Source organism: Salmo salar, chromosome 01, assembly GCF_965601325.2.
Source record: "Salmo salar chromosome 01, fSalSal1, whole genome shotgun sequence".
Lineage (NCBI taxonomy): Eukaryota > Metazoa > Chordata > Actinopteri > Salmoniformes > Salmonidae > Salmo > Salmo salar.
Genome location: NC_138291.1, coordinates 10204546 through 10228130, shown reverse-complemented (window position 1 = coordinate 10228130; position 23585 = coordinate 10204546). Strand labels below are relative to the sequence as shown.

Sequence of the window (23585 nt, the reverse complement as noted above, 5' to 3'; positions counted from 1 at the left end):
TTTTAGCTGCAGTCCATCTAAACATGACTGTGACATAAACAGACAGGTGGACGGGTGGACGGACAGGCAGACAGATTGACAGAATGATTACTTCCACACGGGAAAGGGTCCCACCTCCGTCTTGCGAGCTGAGCGTGTTGAGAGCGAACATCATGGCTGTGGAGAAGGTGGTGGCCTCCTCTTTGCTGGCGAAGTTGAGGCCGTAAACCTGCCTGGCATCGCGCCACTGGTGAAAGGTGGGCGTGGCCTGGTTATACTTCAGCCCCTTCACTATGGAGTAGTTGATCACCACCTGAGAGACAAACAGCCAATTACTCCTTCATTCATTATTCACCAATTACTATGGTCAGCTTAGTTCAATGAACCATAACTATAGAGATAACTATGTCTTACATAACTATAGAGATAAATATGTCTTACATAACTATAGAGATAAATATGTCTTACATAACTATAGAGATAACTATGTCTTACATAACTATAGAGATAAATATGTCTTACATAACTATAGAGATAACTATGTCTTACATAACTATAGAGATAAATATGTCTTACATAACTATAGAGATAACTATGTCTTACATAACTATAGAGATAAATATGTCTTACATAACTATAGAGATAACTATGTCTTACATAACTATAGAGATAACTATGTCTTACATAACTATAGAGATAACTATGTCTTACATAACTATAGAGATAACTATGTCTTACATAACTATAGAGATAACTATGTCTTACATAACTATAGAGATAACTATGTCTTACATAACTATAGAGATAACTATGTCTTACATAACTATAGAGATAACTATGTCTTACATAACTATAGAGATAACTATTTGTTACATAACTATAGAGATAACTATGTTTTACATAACTATAGAGATAAATATGTCTTACATAACTATAGAGATAACTATGTCTTACATAACTATAGAGATAACTATTTGTTACATAACTATAGAGATAACTATGTTTTACATAACTATAGAGATAACTATGTTTTACATAACTATAGAGATAAATATGTCTTACATAACTATAGAGATAACTATGTCTTACATAATTATAGATATAACTATGTCTTACATAATTTGGGGCGGCAGGTAGCCTAGTGGTTAGAGCGTTGGACTAGTAACCAGCAGGTAGCCTAGTGGTTAGAGCGTTGGACTAGTAACCAGCAGGTAGCCTAGTGGTTAGAGCGTTGGACTAGTAACCAGCAGGTAGCCTAGTGGTTAGAGCGTTGGACTAGTAACCGAAAGGTTGTAAGATCGAGTCCCCGAGTTGACAAGGTAAAAATCAGTTGTTCTGCCCCTGAACAAGGCCGTCATTGAAAATAAGAATTTGTTCTTCACTGACTTTCCTAGTTAAATAAAGGTACATTTTTTTTAGATAACTAGTAATGAATGAATGAATGTGTGGTGGAGATGATCTCTATAACTAAAGACAGTGTGGTGGAGGTGATCTCTATAACTAAGACAGTGTGGTGGAGGTGATCTCTATAACTAAGACAGTGTGGTGGAGGTGATCTCTATAACTAAAGACAGTGTGGTGGAGGTGATCTCTATAACTAAGACAGTGTGGTGGAGGTGATCTCTATAACTAAAGACAGTGTGGTGGAGGTGATCTCTATAACTAAAGACAGTGTGGTGGAGGTGATCTCTATAACTAAGACAGTGTGGTGGAGGTGATCTCTATAACTAAGACAGTGTGGTGGAGGTGATCTCTATAACTAAAGACAGTGTGGTGGAGGTGATCTCTATAACTAAGACAGTGTGGTGGAGGTGATCTCTATAACTAAGACAGTGTGGTGGAGGTGATCTCTATAACTAAAGACAGTGTGGTGGAGATGATCTCTATAACTAAAGACAGTGTGGTGGAGGTGATCTCTATAACTAAGACAGTGTGGTGGAGGTGATCTCTATAACTAAGACAGTGTGGTGGAGATGATCTCTATAACTAAGACAGTGTGGTGGAGATGATCTCTATAACTAAAGACAGTGTGGTGGAGGTGATCTCTATAACTAAGACAGTGTGGTGGAGGTGATCTCTATAACTAAGACAGTGTGGTGGAGGTGATCTCTATAACTAAAGACAGTGTGGTGGAGGTGATCTCTATAACTAAGACAGTGTGGTGGAGGTGATCTCTATAACTAAGACAGTGTGGTGGAGGTGATCTCTATAACTAAAGACAGTGTGGTGGAGGTGATCTCTATAACTAAGACAGTGTGGTGGAGATGATCTCTATAACTAAGACAGTGTGGTGGAGGTGATCTCTATAACTAAGACAGTGTGGTGGAGGTGATCTCTATAACTAAGACAGTGTGGTGGAGGTGATCTCTATAACTAAAGACAGTGTGGTGGAGGTGATCTCTATAACTAAAGACAGTGTGGTGGAGGTGATCTCTATAACTAAAGACAGTGTGGTGGAGGTGATCTCTATAACTAAGACAGTGTGGTGGAGGTGATCTCTATAACTAAGACAGTGTGGTGGAGGTGATCTCTATAACTAAGACAGTGTGGTGGAGGTGATCTCTATAACTAAGACAGTGTGGTGGAGGTGATCTGTATAACTAAGACAGTGTGGTGGAGGTGATCTCTATAACTAAGACAGTGTGGTGGAGGTGATCTCTATAACTAAGACAGTGTGGTGGAGGTGATCTCTATAACTAAGACAGTGTGGTGGAGATGATCTCTATAACTAAGACAGTGTGGTGGAGGTGATCTCTATAACTAAAGACAGTGTGGTGGAGATGATCTCTATAACTAAGACAGTGTGGTGGAGGTGATCTCTATAACTAAAGACAGTGTGGTGGAGGTGATCTCTATAACTAAAGACAGTGTGGTGGAGGTGATCTCTATAACTAAGACAGTGTGGTGGAGGTGATCTCTATAACTAAGACAGTGTGGTGGAGGTGATCTCTATAACTAAAGACAGTGTGGTGGAGGTGATCTCTATAACTAAGACAGTGTGGTGGAGGTGATCTCTATAACTAAGACAGTGTGGTGGAGGTGATCTCTATAACTAAGACAGTGTGGTGGAGGTGATCTCTATAACTAAGACAGTGTGGTGGAGGTGATCTCTATAACTAAAGACAGTGTGGTGGAGGTGATCTCTATAACTAAGACAGTGTGGTGGAGGTGATCTCTATAACTAAGACAGTGTGGTGGAGGTGATCTCTATAACTAAGACAGTGTGGTGGAGGTGATCTCTATAACTAAAGACAGTGTGGTGGAGGTGATCTCTATAACTAAAGACAGTGTGGTGGAGGTGATCTCTATAACTAAAGACAGTGTGGTGGAGGTGATCTCTATAACTAAGACAGTGTGGTGGAGATGATCTCTATAACTAAGACAGTGTGGTGGAGGTGATCTCTATAACTAAGACAGTGTGGTGGAGGTGATCTCTATAACTAAGACAGTGTGGTGGAGGTGATCTCTATAACTAAAGACAGTGTGGTGGAGGTGATCTCTATAACTAAAGACAGTGTGGTGGAGGTGATCTCTATAACTAAGACAGTGTGGTGGAGGTGATCTCTATAACTAAGACAGTGTGGTGGAGATGATCTCTATAACTAAGACAGTGTGGTGGAGGTGATCTCTATAACTAAGACAGTGTGGTGGAGGTGATCTCTATAACTAAGACAGTGTGGTGGAGGTGATCTCTATAACTAAAGACAGTGTGGTGGAGGTGATCTCTATAACTAAAGACAGTGTGGTGGAGGTGATCTCTATAACTAAGACAGTGTGGTGGAGGTGATCTCTATAACTAAGACAGTGTGGTGGAGGTGATCTCTATAACTAAGACAGTGTGGTGGAGATGATCTCTATAACTAAGACAGTGTGGTGGAGGTGATCTCTATAACTAAGACAGTGTGGTGGAGATGATCTCTATAACTAAGACAGTGTGGTGGAGGTGATCTCTATAACTAAGACAGTGTGGTGGAGGTGATCTCTATAACTAAGACAGTGTGGTGGAGGTCTGTAAAGGCTTGCAGTGTGAAAAGTCTTCCACCAGATCTACATCAGATTTCTAGGTCCATAGAAATGACTAACATTACTAGAACAGACAAATTCCCTCAGACAATGGCAATTGGTGTGTGTTTGCGTGTGTGGGTGCGTATGTGTACCTCTACCTGTTGGTCCTGTAGCTTGACCCCGACCACGCGGAAGGTGTTGTTGGCCGTGTTGTGGTAGATGTTGATGCGGCTGAAGCCCTGCTGGCCCGGCTTGATTGGAACCCACTTCTTACTGGTGTCGTCGTACACCATGACTGAGGCACGGGCTTGGCAGATACTCTGTTCACTGTGGAGGAGGACACAGGGGGTTAGAGGTCACCGTGACTGAGGCACGGGCTTGGCAGATACTCTGTTCACTGTGGAGGAGGACACAGGGGTTAGAGGTCACCGTGACTGAGGCACGGGCTTGGCAGATACTCTGTTCACTGTGGAGGAGGACACAGGGGGTTAGAGGTCACCGTGACTGAGGCACGGGCTTGGCAGATACGCTGTTCACTGTGGAGGAGGACACAGGGGGTTAGAGGTCACCGTGACTGAGGCACGGGCTTGGCAGATACTCTGTTCACTGTGGAGGAGGACACAGGGGGTTAGAGGTCACCGTGACTGAGGCACGGGCTTGGCAGATACGCTGTTCACTGTGGAGGAGGACACAGGGGTTAGAGGTCACCGTGACTGAGGCACGGGCTTGGCAGATACTCTGTTCACTGTGGAGGAGGACACAGGGGTTAGAGGTCACCGTGACTGAGGCACGGGCTTGGCAGATACTCTGTTCACTGTGGAGGAGGACACAGGGGTTAGAGGTCACCGTGACTGAGGTACGGGCTTGGCAGATACTCTGTTCACTGTGGAGGAGGACACAGGGGGTTAGAGGTCACCGTGACTGAGGCACGGGCTTGGCAGATACTCTGTTCACTGTGGAGGAGGACACAGGGGTTAGAGGTCACCGTGACTGAGGCACGGGCTTGGCAGATACTCTGTTCACTGTGGAGGAGGACACAGGGGTTAGAGGTCAACAATAAAGACATAGGGTGAATCTCAAACATAGTTCCTTGATTCCTTACATCCTCTCCTCCCCTTCTTCTCAAAACGGATTGTAGGAGAATCTCCAATGTGTTTTGAGAAAGAGGTGAGGAGAGAGGATGCAAGGAATCGAGGAAATATGTTTGAGATTCACCCTATGTCCTTATTGTTGACCTCTAACCCCTGTATCGCCTACTGCTGGTGGATGCGGTGCTGTGTAGTACCGTACTGTTAGCAAGCTTGTTCAGTAGTGGAACTCTCAAAGGAACCACGCCTATCTAATGGTACCGTTTGAAATTTGACAGTATGTCCCTAAAAAGAGGGAGAGACAGCCATTTAAAACCCTATAAACAAGCACACTAACCCCAACCCCTCCAAAAAAATGTCTCTCTCTGTGTTGTGCTTTGCTGTGGCGTCGTGGTATCATAATTGCATATTTCAGAATGTTCGGAGACATGTGTGTCGCTGATCTATGATAATAACACGGTGAGAGAAAACAGAAGCGTCTAATTAACTATCTGTTCACCAGATGTGAGGTATTTATCTGTCAAACCAGATAAATTGGGAATGTGCATCCACATCATGGTTTTGGTCCAGGCAGAGACTGACTTGATTCCAAACTCTCCATTCCTTTCGACAACAAGAATTAAACTATTCAATTATGTGGTGAACAAGTACAACCATAGTACATCTATAGTACATTTCAAAGCACTAATGCTAACTCCTCATAAGTGGAGAAACTTCCATGCTTCACCTTTACAATACATGGAGGCGGTGACTTCTTTCAATTGATATAAGGAAAAATCCCCATCGATAAAATGTTTTTTTTAGTATATGGACGAAGGGGTAAGATATGTAAGGGTATGAATAACAATATGGTATGATTTTTTATTTTTTTTAACCTTTATTTAACTAGACAAGTCAGTTAAGAACAAATTCTTATTTTCAATGACGGCCTAGTGGGTTAACTGCCTTGTTCAGGTGCAGAACAACAGATTTGTACCTTGTCAGCTCAGGGATTCAAACTTGCAACCTTCCGGTTACTATTCCAACGCTCTAACCACTAGGCTACGCTGCCGCCCTTACCCCTGATATGGTGTGATATTGTGTGAAATGGTGTGATATGGTGTAATATAGTATAGTGTGGTGTAATATAGTATAACATGGTGTAATATAGTATAACATGGTGTAATATAGTATAACATGGTGTAATATAGTATAATATGGTGTAATATAGTATAACATGGTGTAATATAGTATAACATGGTGTAATATAGTATAATATGGTGTAATATAGTATAATATGGTGTAATATAGTATAACATGGTGTAATATAGTATAATATGGTGTAATATTCCTGACAGCATGACAGGCTATAGATGCTTCACTCATAGAGGTCTAGGAGGTGAGATTGACTTACGCCCTCAGGGGACTGTGAAGTGACGAAAAGGTTCTTAATGTTCACCGTGAATACCACAGGGACAACTCCGCTCTAATGGCTTTAAATACTCAGCTACTCAACATTCTCAGTCTTTATTGTCAAATTAGCACTGTGCATTCACAGCTGTCATTTCTAGACAGCAATTCTTAAAGGAAATATTTTGCAAAGTGGGTGCCTCACCACGGAAAGCAAAAATCAGTATATTTCTGGAAGTCTTTCCAATATCCCCCAAAAAGCCATATCAATATCCGAAACTAAATAAAGATTCCACCACAGAGATAGACAGTAGGTTGTCTTGTCTCCAAGGCCCCTAGGACCTCACCAGCATTCAAATGCCAGCATGTGACTTTCCTCTTCGATCTGCTTCCTCCTTACGAGACGGAGAACATGGAGGCTGACACTTCAGCCATGTCTCAGCACAGCACAGTGTATGGCTGAGGCAGTATTAGTGCAGGATTCAGAACATCCTCTATCAACATATTGTGTACCAGTAGATGTGCACTACTACAACAATATTAGAGGGTCAGGCTTTGAAAGCATGTCGGGACCCAAAGCTGTCCCTCCTCGATTACTACCCTACTGTAAGCCTCACAAGCCTGGCACTGACAGACACATTCTCACGACTCCTCAGTATCCATCAGACAACCATCACAGAACCAGCCAACATCACTATCCTTGCAAGTGCTTTTCAAATTCAATTGAAGTGCGGTCTGGTATGTTTTAGAGTAAATCTGTAAGCTCAAATCAATCAATTACAGACACACAAAAAATATCCAATCATTGTACAGTAAGCCCTTGAGGAGACACTGAACATGCAGTTGGATATAGCAAGTTTGGTTTAGGCCTACCCTTTACATGACAGCTCAGCCAGTTAGGAAGAAGAGGACAGTGTGTGTTGTGCTTCATTTGAGGCTTTGAGTGAGGAGTAGTTTGACACAGTAAGTGAAATAGTATCTCAGCAGAAGGAAGCAAAGGCTAACGGCTAAAGGCCAACAACTAAACGCTAACAGTTAAAGGCTATCAGCTAAAAGCTAAAGGCTATCGGCTAAAGGCTAACAGTTAAAGGCTATCAGCTAAAAGCTAAAAGCTAAAGGCTAAAGGCTATCGGCTAACAGTTAAAGGCTATCAGCTAAAGGTTAAAGGCTAACGGCTAAAGGCTAACAGTGATAAATGAAACAGAAGGTGTGAGTGCATCTTAATCTACCACATTACAAATAGGGAAGTCAATAACTCAATCGATATAGAATCAATAAAAGCCATTCAAATGAAACCACAATAAGCCAAACCTGACAGAAAACCTAACTCTGGTATCTTACTTTAGACTAAACTGTAGGCACAGTTCACCAGTGTGCTACTCAGTCAAGTAGTACTTAGCAATGATGTATATTACGACTTCTATATCTTGATGGATTTTCTTTCTTTTTGAACATTTCCGTCATTTAACCACATAACAGGCGCTTCTACACAGCACAAAGACCACCCCATGTCCCTGAGAAGATACTCAGTTCTTTAGTGTCTGACAGATCCGCTTACAAAAACAAGCCCTATTTCTGGAGGCATTTTGGGGTCGATGGTTAACATGCCTTCTCTGTGAAGCATTGGTTTCATTCAAATGCTTCGCAATCGCTGGGGACGGAAAAATAACTTGGAGAAAAGGGCGGCGTGACAAACACAACTAAGCTAAAACTGGTGACAGAAGAGCAAGTCAGGGTGACAGAGTGGGAAATGTCTTGACCTACATGACACAATGCGAAGGGTCAAATCATGCAGATTAGAAATCATGCACTGCCCCTATGAGTGATGGTACGAGCATGTGAACTGCAACACATACAAAAGGCCTACTCATACAACTGCAGCACATCTTTAAAGCGTTCTACACTGAGTATACAAAACATTAGGAACACCTGCTCTTTCCATGACATAGACTGACCAGGTAAATCCAGGTGAAAGCTATGATCCTTTATTGATGTCCCCTGTTGAATCCACTTCAAATCAGTGTAGATGAAGGGGAGGAGACAGGTTAAAGAAGTATTTTTAAGCCTAGAGACAATTGAGATGTGGATTGTGTATGTGTGCCATTCAAAGGGTGGGTAAGACAAAATATTTAAGTGCTTTTGTAGGGGGTATGGTAGTAGGTGCCAGGTCTGCTGCTGGGTTTTTCATGCTAAACAGTTTCCTTTGTGTATCAAGAATGGTCCACCACCCAAAGGATATCCAGCCAACTTGACTCAACTGTGGGAAGCATTGGAATCAACATGGGCCAGTATCCCTGTGGAACACTTTTGACACCTTGCCCAGATGAATTGAGGCTGTTCTGAGGGCAAAAGGGGGGGTGCATCTCAATATTAGGAAAGTGTAGCTAATGTTTGGTATACTCAGTGTGTATTGGGGTAGACTACACTGACTTGCATTGGTTTGTGGTCAGCTACTGCTAATATTAGCACTTGGTGGTAAACAACCATCTTTCTGGTTCAAGTAGGTTGCAGCATACTGCACCTTTAAAGAATCAACACAAACCTAAAAAAGGTAGTAAATAAATGGATCACTGGTCACTTTAAATAATCCCACTTTAATAATGTTTACATATCTTACATTACTCATCTCATATGTATAGTCGTGGCCAAAAGTTTTGAGAATGACACAAATATTAATTTTCAAAGTCTGCTGCCTCAGTATCTTTAGATATTTTTGTCAGATGTTACTATGGAATACTGAAGTATAATTACAAGCATTTCATAAGTGTCAAAGGCTTTTATTGACAATTACATGAAGTTGATGCAAAGAGTCAATATTTGCAGTGTTGACACTTCTTTTTCAAGACCTCTGCAATCTGCCCTGGCATGCTGTCAATTAACTTCTGGGCCACATCCTGACTGATGGCCGCCCATTCTTGCATAATCAATGCTTGGAGTTTGTCAGAATTTGTGGGTTTTTGTTTGTCCACCCACCTCTTGAGGATTGACCACAAGTTCTCAATGGGATTAAGGTCTGGGGAGTTTCCTGGCCATGGACCCAAAATATCGATGTTTTGTTCCCCGAGCCACTTAGTTATCACTTTTGTCTTATGGCAAGGTGCTCCATCATGCTGGAAAAGGCATTGTTCGTCACCAAACTGTTCCTGGATGGTTGGGAGAAGTTGTTCTCGGAGGATGTGTTGGTACCATTCTTTATTCATGGCTGTGTTCTTAGGCAAAATTGTGAGTGATCCCACTCCATTGGCTGAGAAGCAACCCCACACATGAATGGTCTCAGGATGCTTTACTGTTGGCATGACACAGGACTGATGGTAGCGCTCACATTGTCTTCTCCGGACAAGCTTTTTTCCGGATGCCCCAAACAATCGGAAAGGGGATTCATCAGAGAAAATGTCTCTGATGAATCCCCTGCCTAAGTATGATTCCTATTCAGAGACAACGATAGACAGCTGCCTCTGATTAGGAACCATACTCGGCTCAACACAAAGAAATAGAAAACATAGAAAGGCATAGAATGGCAATCTAAGGTCAGGGCGTGACAGTACACCCCCCCCCCCCTCCCAAAGGTGCGGACTCCCGGCCGCAAACCTGAACCTATAGGGGAGGGTCCGGGTGGGCATCTACTCTTGGCGGCGGCTCTGGTTCGGGGCGTAGCCCCCACTCCGCCCGCTGATCCCTCCGCTTTTGTGTCTCCGGAGGAACCAGACCGTGGATCATCGCCGGAGGCTCAGAACTGGAACCCCCGCTGGAGGTTCTGGGCTGCCGACCGCCGCTGGAGACTCTGGGCTGCAGACCGCCGCCGGAGACTCTGGGCTGCAGACCGCCGCTGAAGACTCTGGGGTGCAGACTGCCGCTGAAGACTCTGGGCTGCAGGCCGTCTCAGGAGGTTCCCGGGCTGCAGGCCGTCTCAGGAGGTTCCCGGGCTGCAGGCCGTCTCAGGAGGTTCCCGGGCTGCAGGCCGTCTCAGGAGGTTCCCGGGCTGCAGGCCGTCTCAGGAGGTTCCCGGGCTGCAGGCCGTCTCAGGAGGTTCCCGGGCTGCAGGCCGTCTCAGGAGGTTCTGGGCTGCAGGCCGTCTCAGGAGGTTCTGGACTGGGGACCGTCGCTACAGGCTCCATGCCATGGATCATCACTGCAGGCTCCGCGCCATGGATCACCACTGGAGGCTTTGTGCCATGGATCATCACTGGAGGCTCCGGGCCATGGATTATCACTGGAGGCTTCGTGCCATGGGTCATCTCTACAGGCTCCGGGCCATGGATCATCCCTACAGGCTCCGGGCCATGGATCATCCCTACAGGCTCCGGGCCATGGATTATCCCTACAGGCTCCGGGCCATGGATCATCACTGGAGGCTTTGTACGTGGAGACGGAATAGGTCTCACCGGACTAGGGAACGTCGCTGGAGGCTCCGGACTGGGGAACGTCGCTGGAGGCCGGGTGCGCAGAGCAGGCACAGGGTATACTGGGCCTTGGAGGTGCACTGGAGGTCTGGAGCTTATGACTGGCACAACCCGTCCTGGCTGGATACTTACTTTAGTCCGGCAAGGGCGGGTCGCTGACACAGGATGAACTGGGCTGTGCAGGCGTACTGACGACACAGTGCGTAGAACTGGCGCAGGATACACTGGGCCTTGGAGGTGCACTGGAGGTCTGGAGCTTATGATGGGCACAACCCGTCCTGGCTGGATACCCCCCCTAGCCCGGCAAGCGCGGGGCGTTGGAACAGGTCGCACAGGTTTGTGCTGGCAAACTGGGGGTACCGTGCGTAGAGCTGGCACAGGATAACCTGGGCCGAAGAGACGCACCAGAGACCAGGAGCACTGAGCAGGCACAATCCTTCCTGGCTGAATGCCAACTCTAGCACGGTAACTGCGGGAAGCTTGCACTGAGCGCACCGGTCTGTAGCTGCGCACTGGCGACACAGTGCGCATCCCCGCATAACATGGTGCTTGCTCGGTCACTCGCTCCCCACGGTAAGCACGGGGAGTTGGCTCAGGTCTCCAACCTGACTCTGCCAATCTCCCCGTGTGCCCCCCCCCCCAATTTTGGGGGGGGCTGCCTCTCGCACTTGCCTTGTGGTTGGTATAGTGCCTCATAATTATGCCGCTCTGCTCTTGCTGCCTCAATCTCCTCCCTCGGGCGGCGATACTCCCCAGCCTGACTCCAGGGTCCTTTCCCGTCCAGAATCTCCTCCCATGTCCAGTTGTCCTGACGACGCTGCTTGGTCCTTTTGTGGTGGGATCTTCTGTGACGCTCGTCATAAGGAGTAGACCAAGATGCAGCGTGTTGAGTGCTCATGATAAATATTTATTATTAACTCAGAACACTATACAAAAACAATAACAAAGAAACACGAACGTCATGTTCTGCAGGCTTCACTGAGCAATACAAAAACAAGATCCCACAACCCAGGTGGAAAAAAACCCTACTTAAGTATGATCTCCAATTAGAGACAACGAGGACCAGCTGCCTCTAATTGGAGATCATCCCAAACAAACCCAACATAGAAATACTAAACTAGAACCTGAACATAGAAATACATAACATAGAAAAACACCCCCTGTCACGCCTTGACCTACTCTACCATAGAAAATAACAGCTTACGGGACGTGACACACTCTGGGCTTTTAAACCCTGTTGGTCTTCCTTATATGCAAGACTACACCTTAAAAAAATGCATAAGTACTTTTTATTGGCCAATAAAATACAAAATATAGATACAAATAGACGCTAATTCTGGGTCTTTGTTTCATAGAAGATATAAAATTATCCCTGAATAATTCAATGGCCGTGGACAGGCTATGTGTGTAATATCTATTTGAGACCTTTGTTTGAATTGTTTAGTTTAAGGAACATCCATTCAATATAACCAGTCAATAACCCAGTAGTTAAAAAACATTACTCACCCCTGTACGTGTGTGAGTTATTTCAACCGTTTTGCTTTTGAAATGTCATCTTTAAAACCCGTTTTGCTCACTGGGATTGGATAGAAGTGCTCAAATGCATCACCATTTTAATCCGGGATTAGTTTCTGCTTTGGGGATACCTTGAAATTCTCATGACTCATGTCACACACACGGCTCTCCTTGCCTCTGACTGTTTCATTGGACAATCAAAATAATTACACAGAGAGAGTTAGTTCACAATCCATTACAGGCTTAGAAGGATATAGAAGTAGGAGTTGAGACAAATGCCTCCAGTGACACACTGTAAATGTGTTCTAGCTAGACTACTACCAGTGGGATTGAGAGGCTGGATGGAGGCTTCTGTTACACTGAGTGCTTAACCATGTAAAATAAGCCTCATGGGCGAGCTAGGAGAAAGTATGCCACCACGTTTCTAGAATTTTGAATTAAGCAAGCCTATATGTCAATCACTGATAGTCACTAAATTAGTCCCGTTAGTCTAGCTAGCTATCTACGTGCCCAGGGACCCTGACCTCCAGGTGGCCCCCATTCATTTTGTTAGTCACTTAATGATATATTAACCTGGCATAAGTCAAGGCAAAATGTGTAGAATTGCAGAAAAATTGCTGTAAAACAAATAAAAAAGCACATTTATTTGTTAGAGATCCCTCTGTACGTATTAAATGATAGTTTTAAATCACGGTGCTGAGTTAATGTTTAGCGGTTAATCTTTTAGCTAATAGACTATGTGTTTGTAGATAGACTGAGGTGAATGAAGCCTCAGAAACCAATGTGATCATGTCTGGGGTCATTTTTTGCAGGTTTTTGCTTCTCTCCGAAAATCATTTTAGAGTTTTGAAATTGTGTAGAAATACAGTAAATGAGCTTGAACTTTCTAAACATTTCCTGGAGGATTTTATGTTTTTAGTTGCAAAACGTTTAGCTACGATGTGCACTAATGGACACACTCCTGGTTTCCTGATCCTGTCTAGGACTACTAAAATGGGTGCGTTGGTAAATAAACTGTTAGGTAAGGGGCAGCCTTTTTCTAAAAGCAGGCTGTAGGCCTAATTTCCCCATCAACACAACTAAATTAAATTTTGCCTGGGAAAAGAGTCAGGGTTTCCATGGGAACCCTGGAGGCAGAGCAGGCGTCAGGCAGTGAGAGGGTGGTGCCCAGCTAGCCAGCAGGCAGAGCTTTTGTTGCCGGGCAGGGTAATTGTTGAATGCTGCTGGTTCAGTGGAACGTACCTGAACAGACCCGAATGATAGACCACAACACAGCATCACACACTGTCTGCTGCATCATGTGAGCTATTTCATTGGTACGGCCTTTCTCTATCACTCCCTGCTTTCTGGCTACCAATGATATGTCTGCTAATTGTAATTCACATTTGAACTGCAAGGCCCAAAATAGAGTACGACACCTCTAATGAAAAACATGTAAGGCAGATGATGAGGAAATCCCACCTCTGTAAGGCTGATGATAAATGTAAAGATCCAGGGATACTGTGACTGTGACCATTTTAGACCTCAAGGTTTAACCATTCAGCCTGTCTGCACCCTCCCTGCCTCCTCACTCCTCTCCCATTCAGCCTGTCTGTACCCTCCCTGCCTCCTCACTCCTCTCCCATTCAGCCTGTCTGCACCCTCCCTGCCTCCTCACTCCTCCCCCATTCAGTCCCTGTCTGTACCCTCCCTGCCTCCTCACTCCTCTCCCATTCAGCCTGTCTGTACCCTCCCTGCCTCCTCACTCCTCTCCCATTCAGTCCCTGTCTGCACCCTCCCTGCCTCCTCACTCCTCTCCCATTCAGCCTGTCTGCACCCTCCCTGCCTCCTCACTCCTCTCCCATTCAGTCCCTGTCTGTACCCTCCCTGCCTCCTCACTCCTCTCCCATTCAGTCCCTGTCTGCACCCTCCCTGCCTCCTCACTCCTCTCCCATTCAGCCTGTCTGTACCCTCCCTGCCTCCTCACTCCTCTCCCATTCAGCCTGTCTGCACCCTCCCTGCCTCCTCACTCCTCTCCCATTCAGTCCCTGTCTGTACCCTCCCTGCCTCCTCACTCCTCTCTCATTCAGTCCCTGTCTGTACCCTCCCTGCCTCCTCACTCCTCTCTTATTCAGTCCCTGTCTGCACCCTCCCTGCCTCCTCACTCCTCTCCCATTCAGCCTGTCTGCACCCTCCCTGCCTCCTCACTCCTCTCCCATTCAGTCCCTGTCTGCACCCTCCCTGCCTCCTCACTCCTCTCTCATTCAGTCCCTGTCTGCACCCTCCCTGCCTCCTCACTCCTCTCTCATTCAGCCCTGTCTGCACCCTCCCTGTCTCCTCACTCCTCTCTCATTCAGTCCCTGTCTGCACCCTCCCTGCCTCCTCACTCCTCTCCCATTCAGCCTGTCTGCACCCTCCCTGCCTCCTCACTCCTCTCCCATTCAGTCCCTGTCTGCACCCTCCCTGCCTCCTCACTCCTCTCTCATTCAGCCTGTCTGCACCCTCCCTGTCTCCTCACTCCTCTCTCATTCAGTCCCTGTCTGTACCCTCCCTGCCTCCTCACTCCTCTCCCATTCAGCCTGTCTGCACCCTCCCTGCCTCCTCACTCCTCTCCCATTCAGTCCCTGTCTGTACCCTCCCTGCCTCCTCACTCCTCTCCCATTCAGTCCCTGTCTGCACCCTCCCTGCCTCCTCACTCCTCTCTCATTCAGTCCCTGTCTGTACCCTCCCTGCCTCCTCACTCCTCTCCCATTCAGTCCTGTCTGCACCCTCCCTGCCTCCTCACTCCTCTCCCATTCAGTCCCTGTCTGCACCCTCCCTGCCTCCTCACTCCTCTCCCATTCAGTCCCTGTCTGTACCCTCCCTGCCTCCTCACTCCTCTCTCATTCAGTCCCTGTCTGTACCCTCCCTGCCTCCTCACTCCTCTCCCATTCAGTCCCTGTCTGTACCCTCCCTGCCTCCTCACTCCTCTCCCACTCAGTCCCTGTCTGCACCCTCCCTGCCTCCTCACTCCTCTCCCATTCAGTCCCTGTCTGCACCCTCCCTGCCTCCTCACTCCTCTCCCATTCAGTCCCTGTCTGTACCCTCCCTGCCTCCTCACTCCTCTCCCATTCAGTCCCTGTCTGCACCCTCCCTGCCTCCTCACTCCTCTCTCACTCAGCCTGTCTGCACCCTCCCTGCCTCCTCACTCCTCTCCCATTCAGCCTGTCTGCACCCTCCCTGCCTCCTCACTCCTCTCCCATTCAGTCCCTGTCTGTACCCTCCCTGCCTCCTCACTCCTCTCCCATTCAGTCCCTGTCTGCACCCTCCCTGCCTCCTCACTCCTCTCCCATTCAGTCCCTGTCTGCACCCTCCCTGCCTCCTCACTCCTCTCCCATTCAGCCTGTCTGCACCCTCCCTGCCTCCTCACTCCTCTCCCATTCAGTCCCTGTCTGCACCCTCCCTGCCTCCTCACTCCTCTCTCATTCAGTCCCTGTCTGCACCCTCCCTGCCTCCTCACTCCTCTCTCATTCAGCCTGTCTGCACCCTCCCTGCCTCCTCACTCCTCTCTCATTCAGTCCCTGTCTGCACCCTCCCTGCCTCCTCACTCCTCTCCCATTCAGTCCCTGTCTGTACCCTCCCTGCCTCCTCACTCCTCTCCCATTCAGCCTGTCTGCACCCTCCCTGCCTCCTCACTCCTCTCTCATTCAGTCCCTGTCTGCACCCTCCCTGCCTCCTCACTCCTCTCCCATTCAGTCCCTGTCTGCACCCTCCCTGCCTCCTCACTCCTCTCCCATTCAGTCCCTGTCTGCACCCTCCCTGCCTCCTCACTCCTCTCCCATTCAGTCCCTGTCTGCACCCTCCCTGCCTCCTCACTCCTCTCCCATTCAGTCCCTGTCTGTACCCTCCCTGCCTCCTCACTCCTATCCCATTCAGTCCCTGTCTGTACCCTCCCTGCCTCCTCACTCCTCTCCCATTCAGTCCCTGTCTGTACCCTCCCTGCCTCCTCACTCCTCTCCCATTCAGTCCCTGTCTGTACCCTCCCTGCCTCCTCACTCCTCTCCCATTCAGTCCCTGTCTGTACCCTCCCTGCCTCCTCACTCCTCTCCCATTCAGTCCCTGTCTGTACCCTCCCTGCCTCCTCACTCCTCTCTCACTCAGCCTGTCTGCACCCTCCCTGCCTCCTCACTCCTCTCCCATTCAGTCCCTGTCTGCACCCTCCCTGCCTCCTCACTCCTCTCCCATTCAGCCTGTCTGCACCCTCCCTGCCTCCTCACTCCTCTCCCATTCAGCCTGTCTGTACCCTCCCTGCCTCCTCACTCCTCTCCCATTCAGTCCCTGTCTGTACCCTCCCTGCCTCCTCACTCCTCTCTCATGGCCACTACAGGGCTCTATGGTGGATAAGAGATGTCTCTACAGAGCTCTATGGTGGATAAAAATGTCTCTACAGAGCTCTATGGTGGATAAGAGATGTTTCTACAGAGCTCTATGGTGGATAAGAGATGTCTCTACAGAGCTCTATGGTGGATAAGAGATGTCTCTACAGAGCTCTATGGTGGATAAGAGATGTCTCTACAGAGCTCTATGGTGGATAAGAGATGTTTCTACAGAGCTCTATGGTGGGTAAGAGATGTCTCTACAGGGCAGACTCCTCTCATTCTTGTCTCAAGTGACTGGCTCGGACATAAATTTGTCACATAGGTCAAGGCTAACAATTGCATCCAACTAGTTTCTCCACTTTCATTTATAGTACAAGTTTCCTTCTGCCCAGCACCCCTTAACATGTGATGTGCGTTTGACCATGCGGACTACGTTCCTTTCTTTGTTCGTTTTGTTTTGTTAATGAATGGACAAGGACATTTGTGTGGAATTGTGAGCGGCTATCAAGAGATGTTGGTAAAGTCAGAAGTGTTATGGTGCATTCAGCCATAAAGCTCCCTACAAATTGCAATAAAACATAAGCTTCTAACTGATCCTCCACGTGTTGCAATGGCATAGAACACTAAGCTCCTGAACATACAGCTGGTGTATGGCATCAACTCAAAATAACGATGAGGATATTTATGGCTGTGAGCGGCATCCTGCACATTTTGGTGAATGAGTTGAAAAATGTGATGTTTAGTTCCTACCCTGTTATTAGAGAGAGGGCAGCAGGGAGGGGATAGAGTGGGTGATGCACTCTAGTCTTTTTTCCCAGAGTGCAGTATAATCCTTTTGGGGCGGCTCCACCACACACACGCGCACACACTCTCACACACACACCAGCTGTGAGAGAACGTCTCAGTGGCGGGATTACAGGCGACTTCCGAGGAGACCGTTACCTCACTCCCGTCTTAAAGCTAAATTATCTAGGCTTTAACTCTCACACAAGCACAATGCTGTAATCTCAGCACAGAGAAATTCCAGCTGGAAGGGAGTCCTGTAAGGACAAAGGACTACAGTATATATATAATTTTTTTACTTCAGTTAATTTTAGTAAATGCTTGAACACTTATTTTTCTTAAAACTGCATTGTTGGTTAAAGGCTTGTAAGTAAGCATTTCACTGTAAGGTCTAGACCTGTTGTATTCAGCATTTCACTGTATTCAGCACATGTGACAAATACCTTTTTATTTGGTGGAAGACCGGGTAGCCAGTGTGATTATATAAAAAAATGGATAGACATACTGTCAAGACCATTTTTAGACAATGATGTGGGAACTCCTTTTAGTCTATTTCCAATATGGCCATAAAGCATGAGGATTTACACAACTATAAACTGAGCAGTAAACATATTAAGTGTGTGCTCACTAATGCAATGCATATTCAGCCAACAAGATGTAGAAACTCTAATCTATGTCAGCAAGCTCCAACTTCGATCCCTAGGAATCACTCTGTCCACCACATGTCTGACAAGCTGAATGTTTTAGCCTACCCCCAACGATCTTACATGTTAAAGTACAGCACGCTGAATGAACGAGAATTAAGCCACAAACAGGAGAGAGAGATGTGGCCCTTAATGGTATTTTCCTGCTTCTCCATTAATGTGCATATTTTTTATTTTATTTTATTTTTTATTTCACCTTTATTTAACCAGGTAGGCAAGTTGAGAACAAGTTCTCATTTACAATTGCGACCTGGCCAAGATAAAGCAAAGCAGTTAGACACATACAACAACACAGAGTTACACATGGAGTAAAACAAACATACAGTCAATAATACAGTAGAAAAATAAGTCTATATAAAATGTGAGCAAAGGAGGTGAGATAAGGGAGGTAAAGGCAAAAAAAGGCCATGGTGGCAAAGTAAATACAATATAGCAAGTAAAACACTAATCAGCCAATTTTCCAAGCTGTTTAAAGGCACAGTCAACTTAGTGTATGTAAACTTCTGACCCACTGGAATTGTGATACAGTGAATTATAAGTGAAATAATCTGTCTGTAAACAATTGTTGGAAAAATGAATTGTGTCATGCACAAAGTAGATGTCCTAACCGACTTGCCAAAACTATAGTTTGTTAACAAGACATTTGTGGAGTGGTTGAAAAATGAGTTTTAATGACTCCAACCTATGTAAACTTCCGACTTCAACTGTATATCAAATACAAATGGTATAGAGAGAAATAGTCCTATAATTCCTATAATAACTACAACCTAAAACGTCTTACCTGGGAATATCGAAGACTCATGTTAAAAAGAACCACCAGCTTTCATATGTTCTCATGTTCTGAGCAAGGAACTTAAACATTAGCTTTCTTACATGGCACATATTGCACTTTTACTTTCTTCTCCAACACTGTTTTTGCATTATTTAAACCAAATTGAACATGTTTCATTATTTATTTTAGACTAAATTGATTTTATTAATGTATTATATTAAGTTAAAATAAAAGTGTTCATTGTTCATTCAGTATTGTTGTAATTGTCATTCTTACAAATATATATAAAAATCGGCCGATTAATCGGTATCGGCTTTTATTGGTCCTCCAATAATCAGTTTCGGTATCGGTGTTGAAAAATCATAATTGGTCGACCTCTAATCTGTAAATATGAATACAATTTAAATAACGAGCATAGTTGGTTTAGCCACGGAAAAAGACAGGAACGTTCCCGCTAGCCATGATTGGCTGAAATAATGGATGGGCTGGACTGGACATGTCGAGGAACGAGTTCGGATTGGTCTGCCATGTAGCACGCTTCTGTCTAAAACATGAGCTGCTCAGTATGTGTAGATAATCCTTGCTACCACAGTTTTTTTTAAAGATATTAACATTAGCCATGGAGAACTGCAAAAGTGTTGCTACTGCTCTCAACAACATTATAACTACAGAGAGGAGAGTTACCGTGCCAACAACTTAATTCCACAGAAGGCTTTCTCAACCAACGCCTGATAATCGTTTTTGCATGTAGAATGTTCATTCTATTTCTATTCATGTTAATTCTATTTTTATGCTTGTATGTGTACTGAAAAAACTCAGCACTCCAACTACTAACGACAGTACAAATAAGCCTTTCACTCAATAACAAGAATATTCTAAATTAATTCAGATTATTTAGGATTCATTTACTAGGGGATTTGCTGCTGTATGCAATAAAACAGTGTTTCCCAACCCTGGTCCTCGAGTACCCCAATGGTACACATTTTGAATGAGTAGATGAGTTGAATGAGGAGTTTTTGTCCAGGGCGACAACGAAAATGTGTACTGTTGTAGGTACTCAAGGACTGGAGTTGGTAAACACTGCATTAGAAGCTACTGTGCCATTAACATTATAGGTTTATACAGTTCAATCTTTTTGCGCTGAATAACTAACTCACTCTCATTAACCTCCCTAACAGTTGCCAATTGGTCACAGTAAAATAAATGGGTTACACTTCATAATACATTTTATCAATAAGCCATTATAATTGCTCATTTGATTTGATTTATACATGTGTTTAAATTCGTATTAATGCTTATGAATGCCTTGTGAACTGTTTAGAAAACATTTATTTATGATTATTCATTAAAGTTATTATGAAGTGTTAACAAATGAATGTACAACCAACCTGGCTGAGTAGTTGCTGTAGAAGAATCCAGAATCGCTGACACTCTGAGGCATGTAGAAGCATTGTGCATGGAGGTGGTGGATATCCATATTGATGAAGAAAAAACACTTCTATTTACAACAAAAATACTTTGTCTTTGTCTTACATTACTGGGTGTGTTTCTTTCCATGACGCCATACGGAGCTTTGGAATGTAAGTCTACAGCTCAGATGTTTTATCATCCTCTTACTATGACCTCAAAAGATTATACAAACCCACCACACCAGGCTACAATTTGACAGTAGATTATACAAACCCACCAGGCTACAACTTGACAGTTGATTATAAAAACCCACTAGTCTGAGTGCAGAGTAGACACAGATCCAGCAACAAAGAGATGAGTGATACTGAAAGGCCTGTTGTAGAACAGCAGCAGGAGAACACTGTTGTTCTGCTGTTGTTCTGCTGTTGTTCTGCTGTTGTTCTGCTGTTGTTCTGCTGTTGTTCTGCTGTTGTTCTACTGTTGTTCTGCTGTTGTTCTGCTGTTGTCCTGCTGTTGTTCTACTGTTGTTCTGCTGTTGTCCTGCTGTTGTTCTACTGTTGTTCTGCTGTTGTTCTGCTGTTGTCCTACTGTTGTCCTGCTGTTGTCCTGCTGTTGTCCTGCTGTTGTTCTGCGTTGTCCTGCTGTTGTTCTACTGTTGTTCTGCTGTTGTTCTACTGTTGTTCTGCGTTGTCCTGCTGTTGTTCTGCTGTTGTCCTGCTGTTGTCCTGCTGTTGTTCTACTGTTGTCCTACTGTTGTCCTGCTGTTGTTCTGCGTTGTCCTGCTGTTGTTCTACTGTTGTTCTGCTGTTGTCCTGCTGTTGTTCTGCTGTTGTTCTACTGTTGTTCTGCTGTTGTCCTGCTGTTGTTCTACTGTTGTCCTGCTGTTGTTCTGCGTTGTCCTGCTGTTGTTCTACTGTTGTTCTGCTGTTGTTCTACTGTTGTTCTGCTGTTGTTCTGCTGTTGTCCTGCTGTTGTCCTGCTGTTGTCCTGCTGTTGTTCTGCTGTTGTTCTGCGTTGTCCTGCTGTTGTTCTACTGTTGTTCTGCTGTTGTCCTGCTGTTGTTCTGCTGTTGTTCTGCTGTTGTCCTGCTGTTGTTCTACTGTTGTTCTGCTGTTGTTCTGCTGTTGTCCTACTGTTGTTCTGCTGTTGTCCTGCTGTTGTTCTACTGTTGTTCTGCTGTTGTTCTGCTGTTGTTCTACTGTTGTCCTGCTGTTGTTCTGCTGTTGTTCTGCTGTTGTCCTACTGTTGTCCTGCTGTTGTCCTGCTGTTGTCCTGCTGTTGTTCTACTGTTGTTCTGCTGTTGTCCTGCTGTTGTTCTGCTGTTGTTCTGCTGTTGTTCTACTGTTGTTCTGCTGTTGTTCTGCTGTTGTTCTGCTGTTGTCCTGCTGTTGTTCTGCTGTTGTTCTGCTGTTGTTCTACTGTTGTCCTGCTGTTGTTCTACTGTTGTTCTACTGTTGTTCTGCGTTGTCCTGCTGTTGTTCTACTGTTGTTCTACTGTTGTCCTGCTGTTGTTCTACTGTTGTCCTGCTGTTGTCCTGCTGTTGTTCTACTGTTGTCCTGCTGTTGTCCTGCTGTTGTTCTGCTGTTGTTCTACTGTTGTCCTGCTGTTGTCCTGCTGTTGTTCTGCTGTTGTCCTACTGTTGTTCTGCTGTTGTTCTACTGTTGTCCTGCTGTTGTCCTGCTGTTGTTCTACTGTTGTCTTGCTGTTTGACCCTGGGAGATTAGCCCACATCCACCCCAACCCCCAGCTGTGACAGGGTGGAGACCTAACACACACACACACACACACACACACACACACACACACACACACACACACACACACACACACACACACACACACACACACACACACACACACACACACACACACACACACACACACACACACACACACACACACACACACACAGGGTCCTAGCTGGTTCCATAAAGCCTGCTGATTAAGGCAGGGGGAGGGTGCACACCCCTCTCTCCCTCAGTCACCACCCTATTGTCTACTATAGCCCCTACCTTAAACCAGCCATCAGCCAGCTGTTGCCATGACCGCACATGTGGGGCCTGTCCTTATAGAGCGTATTGATTGGGATGCCCTGTGCTGTGTCCTCCAGCAGTGGCTCTGGATAATGATGGAGGTCATGAGTGTTTGCTCTTGTCAACTTGTAGAAGATATCCGTCTGAACAAGGTCAAAAACATATAGTTGACCTGTCTCTGGCACTCAAGTCAGTTATGAGGCTACGTACACACATACATACACACACACACACATACATACATATACATACACACACACACACACACACACACACACACACACACACACACACACACACACACACACACACACACACACACACACACACACACACACACACACACACACACACACCGCGTGTATGCAACGCACCCACCCACGCACACACACAAAAAACACACTCTCAGCAGACGTTTAGTACCATGCCATATCATTGGAGTGTAGTGATTTGAGTAATGGTGGGCGGTTGACCTGAGCCAGAGGGTAGTCTCTAAACTACACTGTGTGGATGAGATGTCCCATGCTCTGTCCCCAACCCTGAAAACACTCAATAACATGAATGAGTTATTCCATGCTCTGTCCCCAACCCTGAAAACACTCAATAACATGAATGAGTTATTCCATGCTCTGTCCCCAACCCTGAAAACCCTTAATAACATGAATGAGTTATTCCATGCTCTGTCCCCAACCCTGAAAACACTCAATAACATGAATGAGTTATTCCATGCTCTGTCCCCAACCCTGAAAACACTCAATAACATGAATGAGTTATCCCATGCTCTGTCCCCAACCCTGAAAACCCTTAATAACATGAATGAGTTATCCCATGCTCTGTCCCCAACCCTGAAAACACTCAATAAAATGAATGAGTTATTCCATGCTCTGTCCCCAACCCTGAAAACCCTTAATAACATGAATGAGTTATTCCATGCTCTGTCCCCAACCCTGAAAACACTCAATAACATGAATGAGTTATTCCATGATCTGTCCCCAACCCTGAAAACACTCAATAACATGAATGAGTTATTCCATGCTCTGTCCCCAACCCTGAAAACCCTTAATAACATGAATGAGTTATTCCATGCTCTGTCCCCAACCCTGAAAACACTCAATAACATGAATGAGTTATTCCATGATCTGTCCCCAACCCTGAAAACACTCAATAAC

At 45.5% G+C, this 23585-nt stretch overlaps 1 protein-coding gene across 4 annotated transcripts in view; it reads right to left on the bottom strand.

Annotated features, from left to right (window-relative positions):
- LOC106610138 (ena/VASP-like protein) overlaps window positions 1-23585 on the bottom strand; it is a 191613-nt gene that overhangs the window by 22391 nt on the left and 145637 nt on the right. Inside the window, exons 1-3 of one of the 4 annotated variants that reach the window (XM_045713502.2) lie at window positions 20361-20685; window positions 4143-4311; window positions 115-292 (exon numbers count right to left, since the gene is read on the bottom strand). In XM_045713502.2, coding sequence (XP_045569458.1) covers window positions 115-292; window positions 4143-4311; window positions 20361-20449 — 436 coding nt within the window. In that variant the 5' untranslated portion in view covers window positions 20450-20685. Of the gene's footprint in view, window positions 1-114; window positions 293-4136; window positions 4312-20360; window positions 20686-23585 lie in introns of those variants that run through there. The other 3 variants (XM_014209335.3, XM_014209408.3, XM_045713445.2) reach the window with 3 other exon arrangements.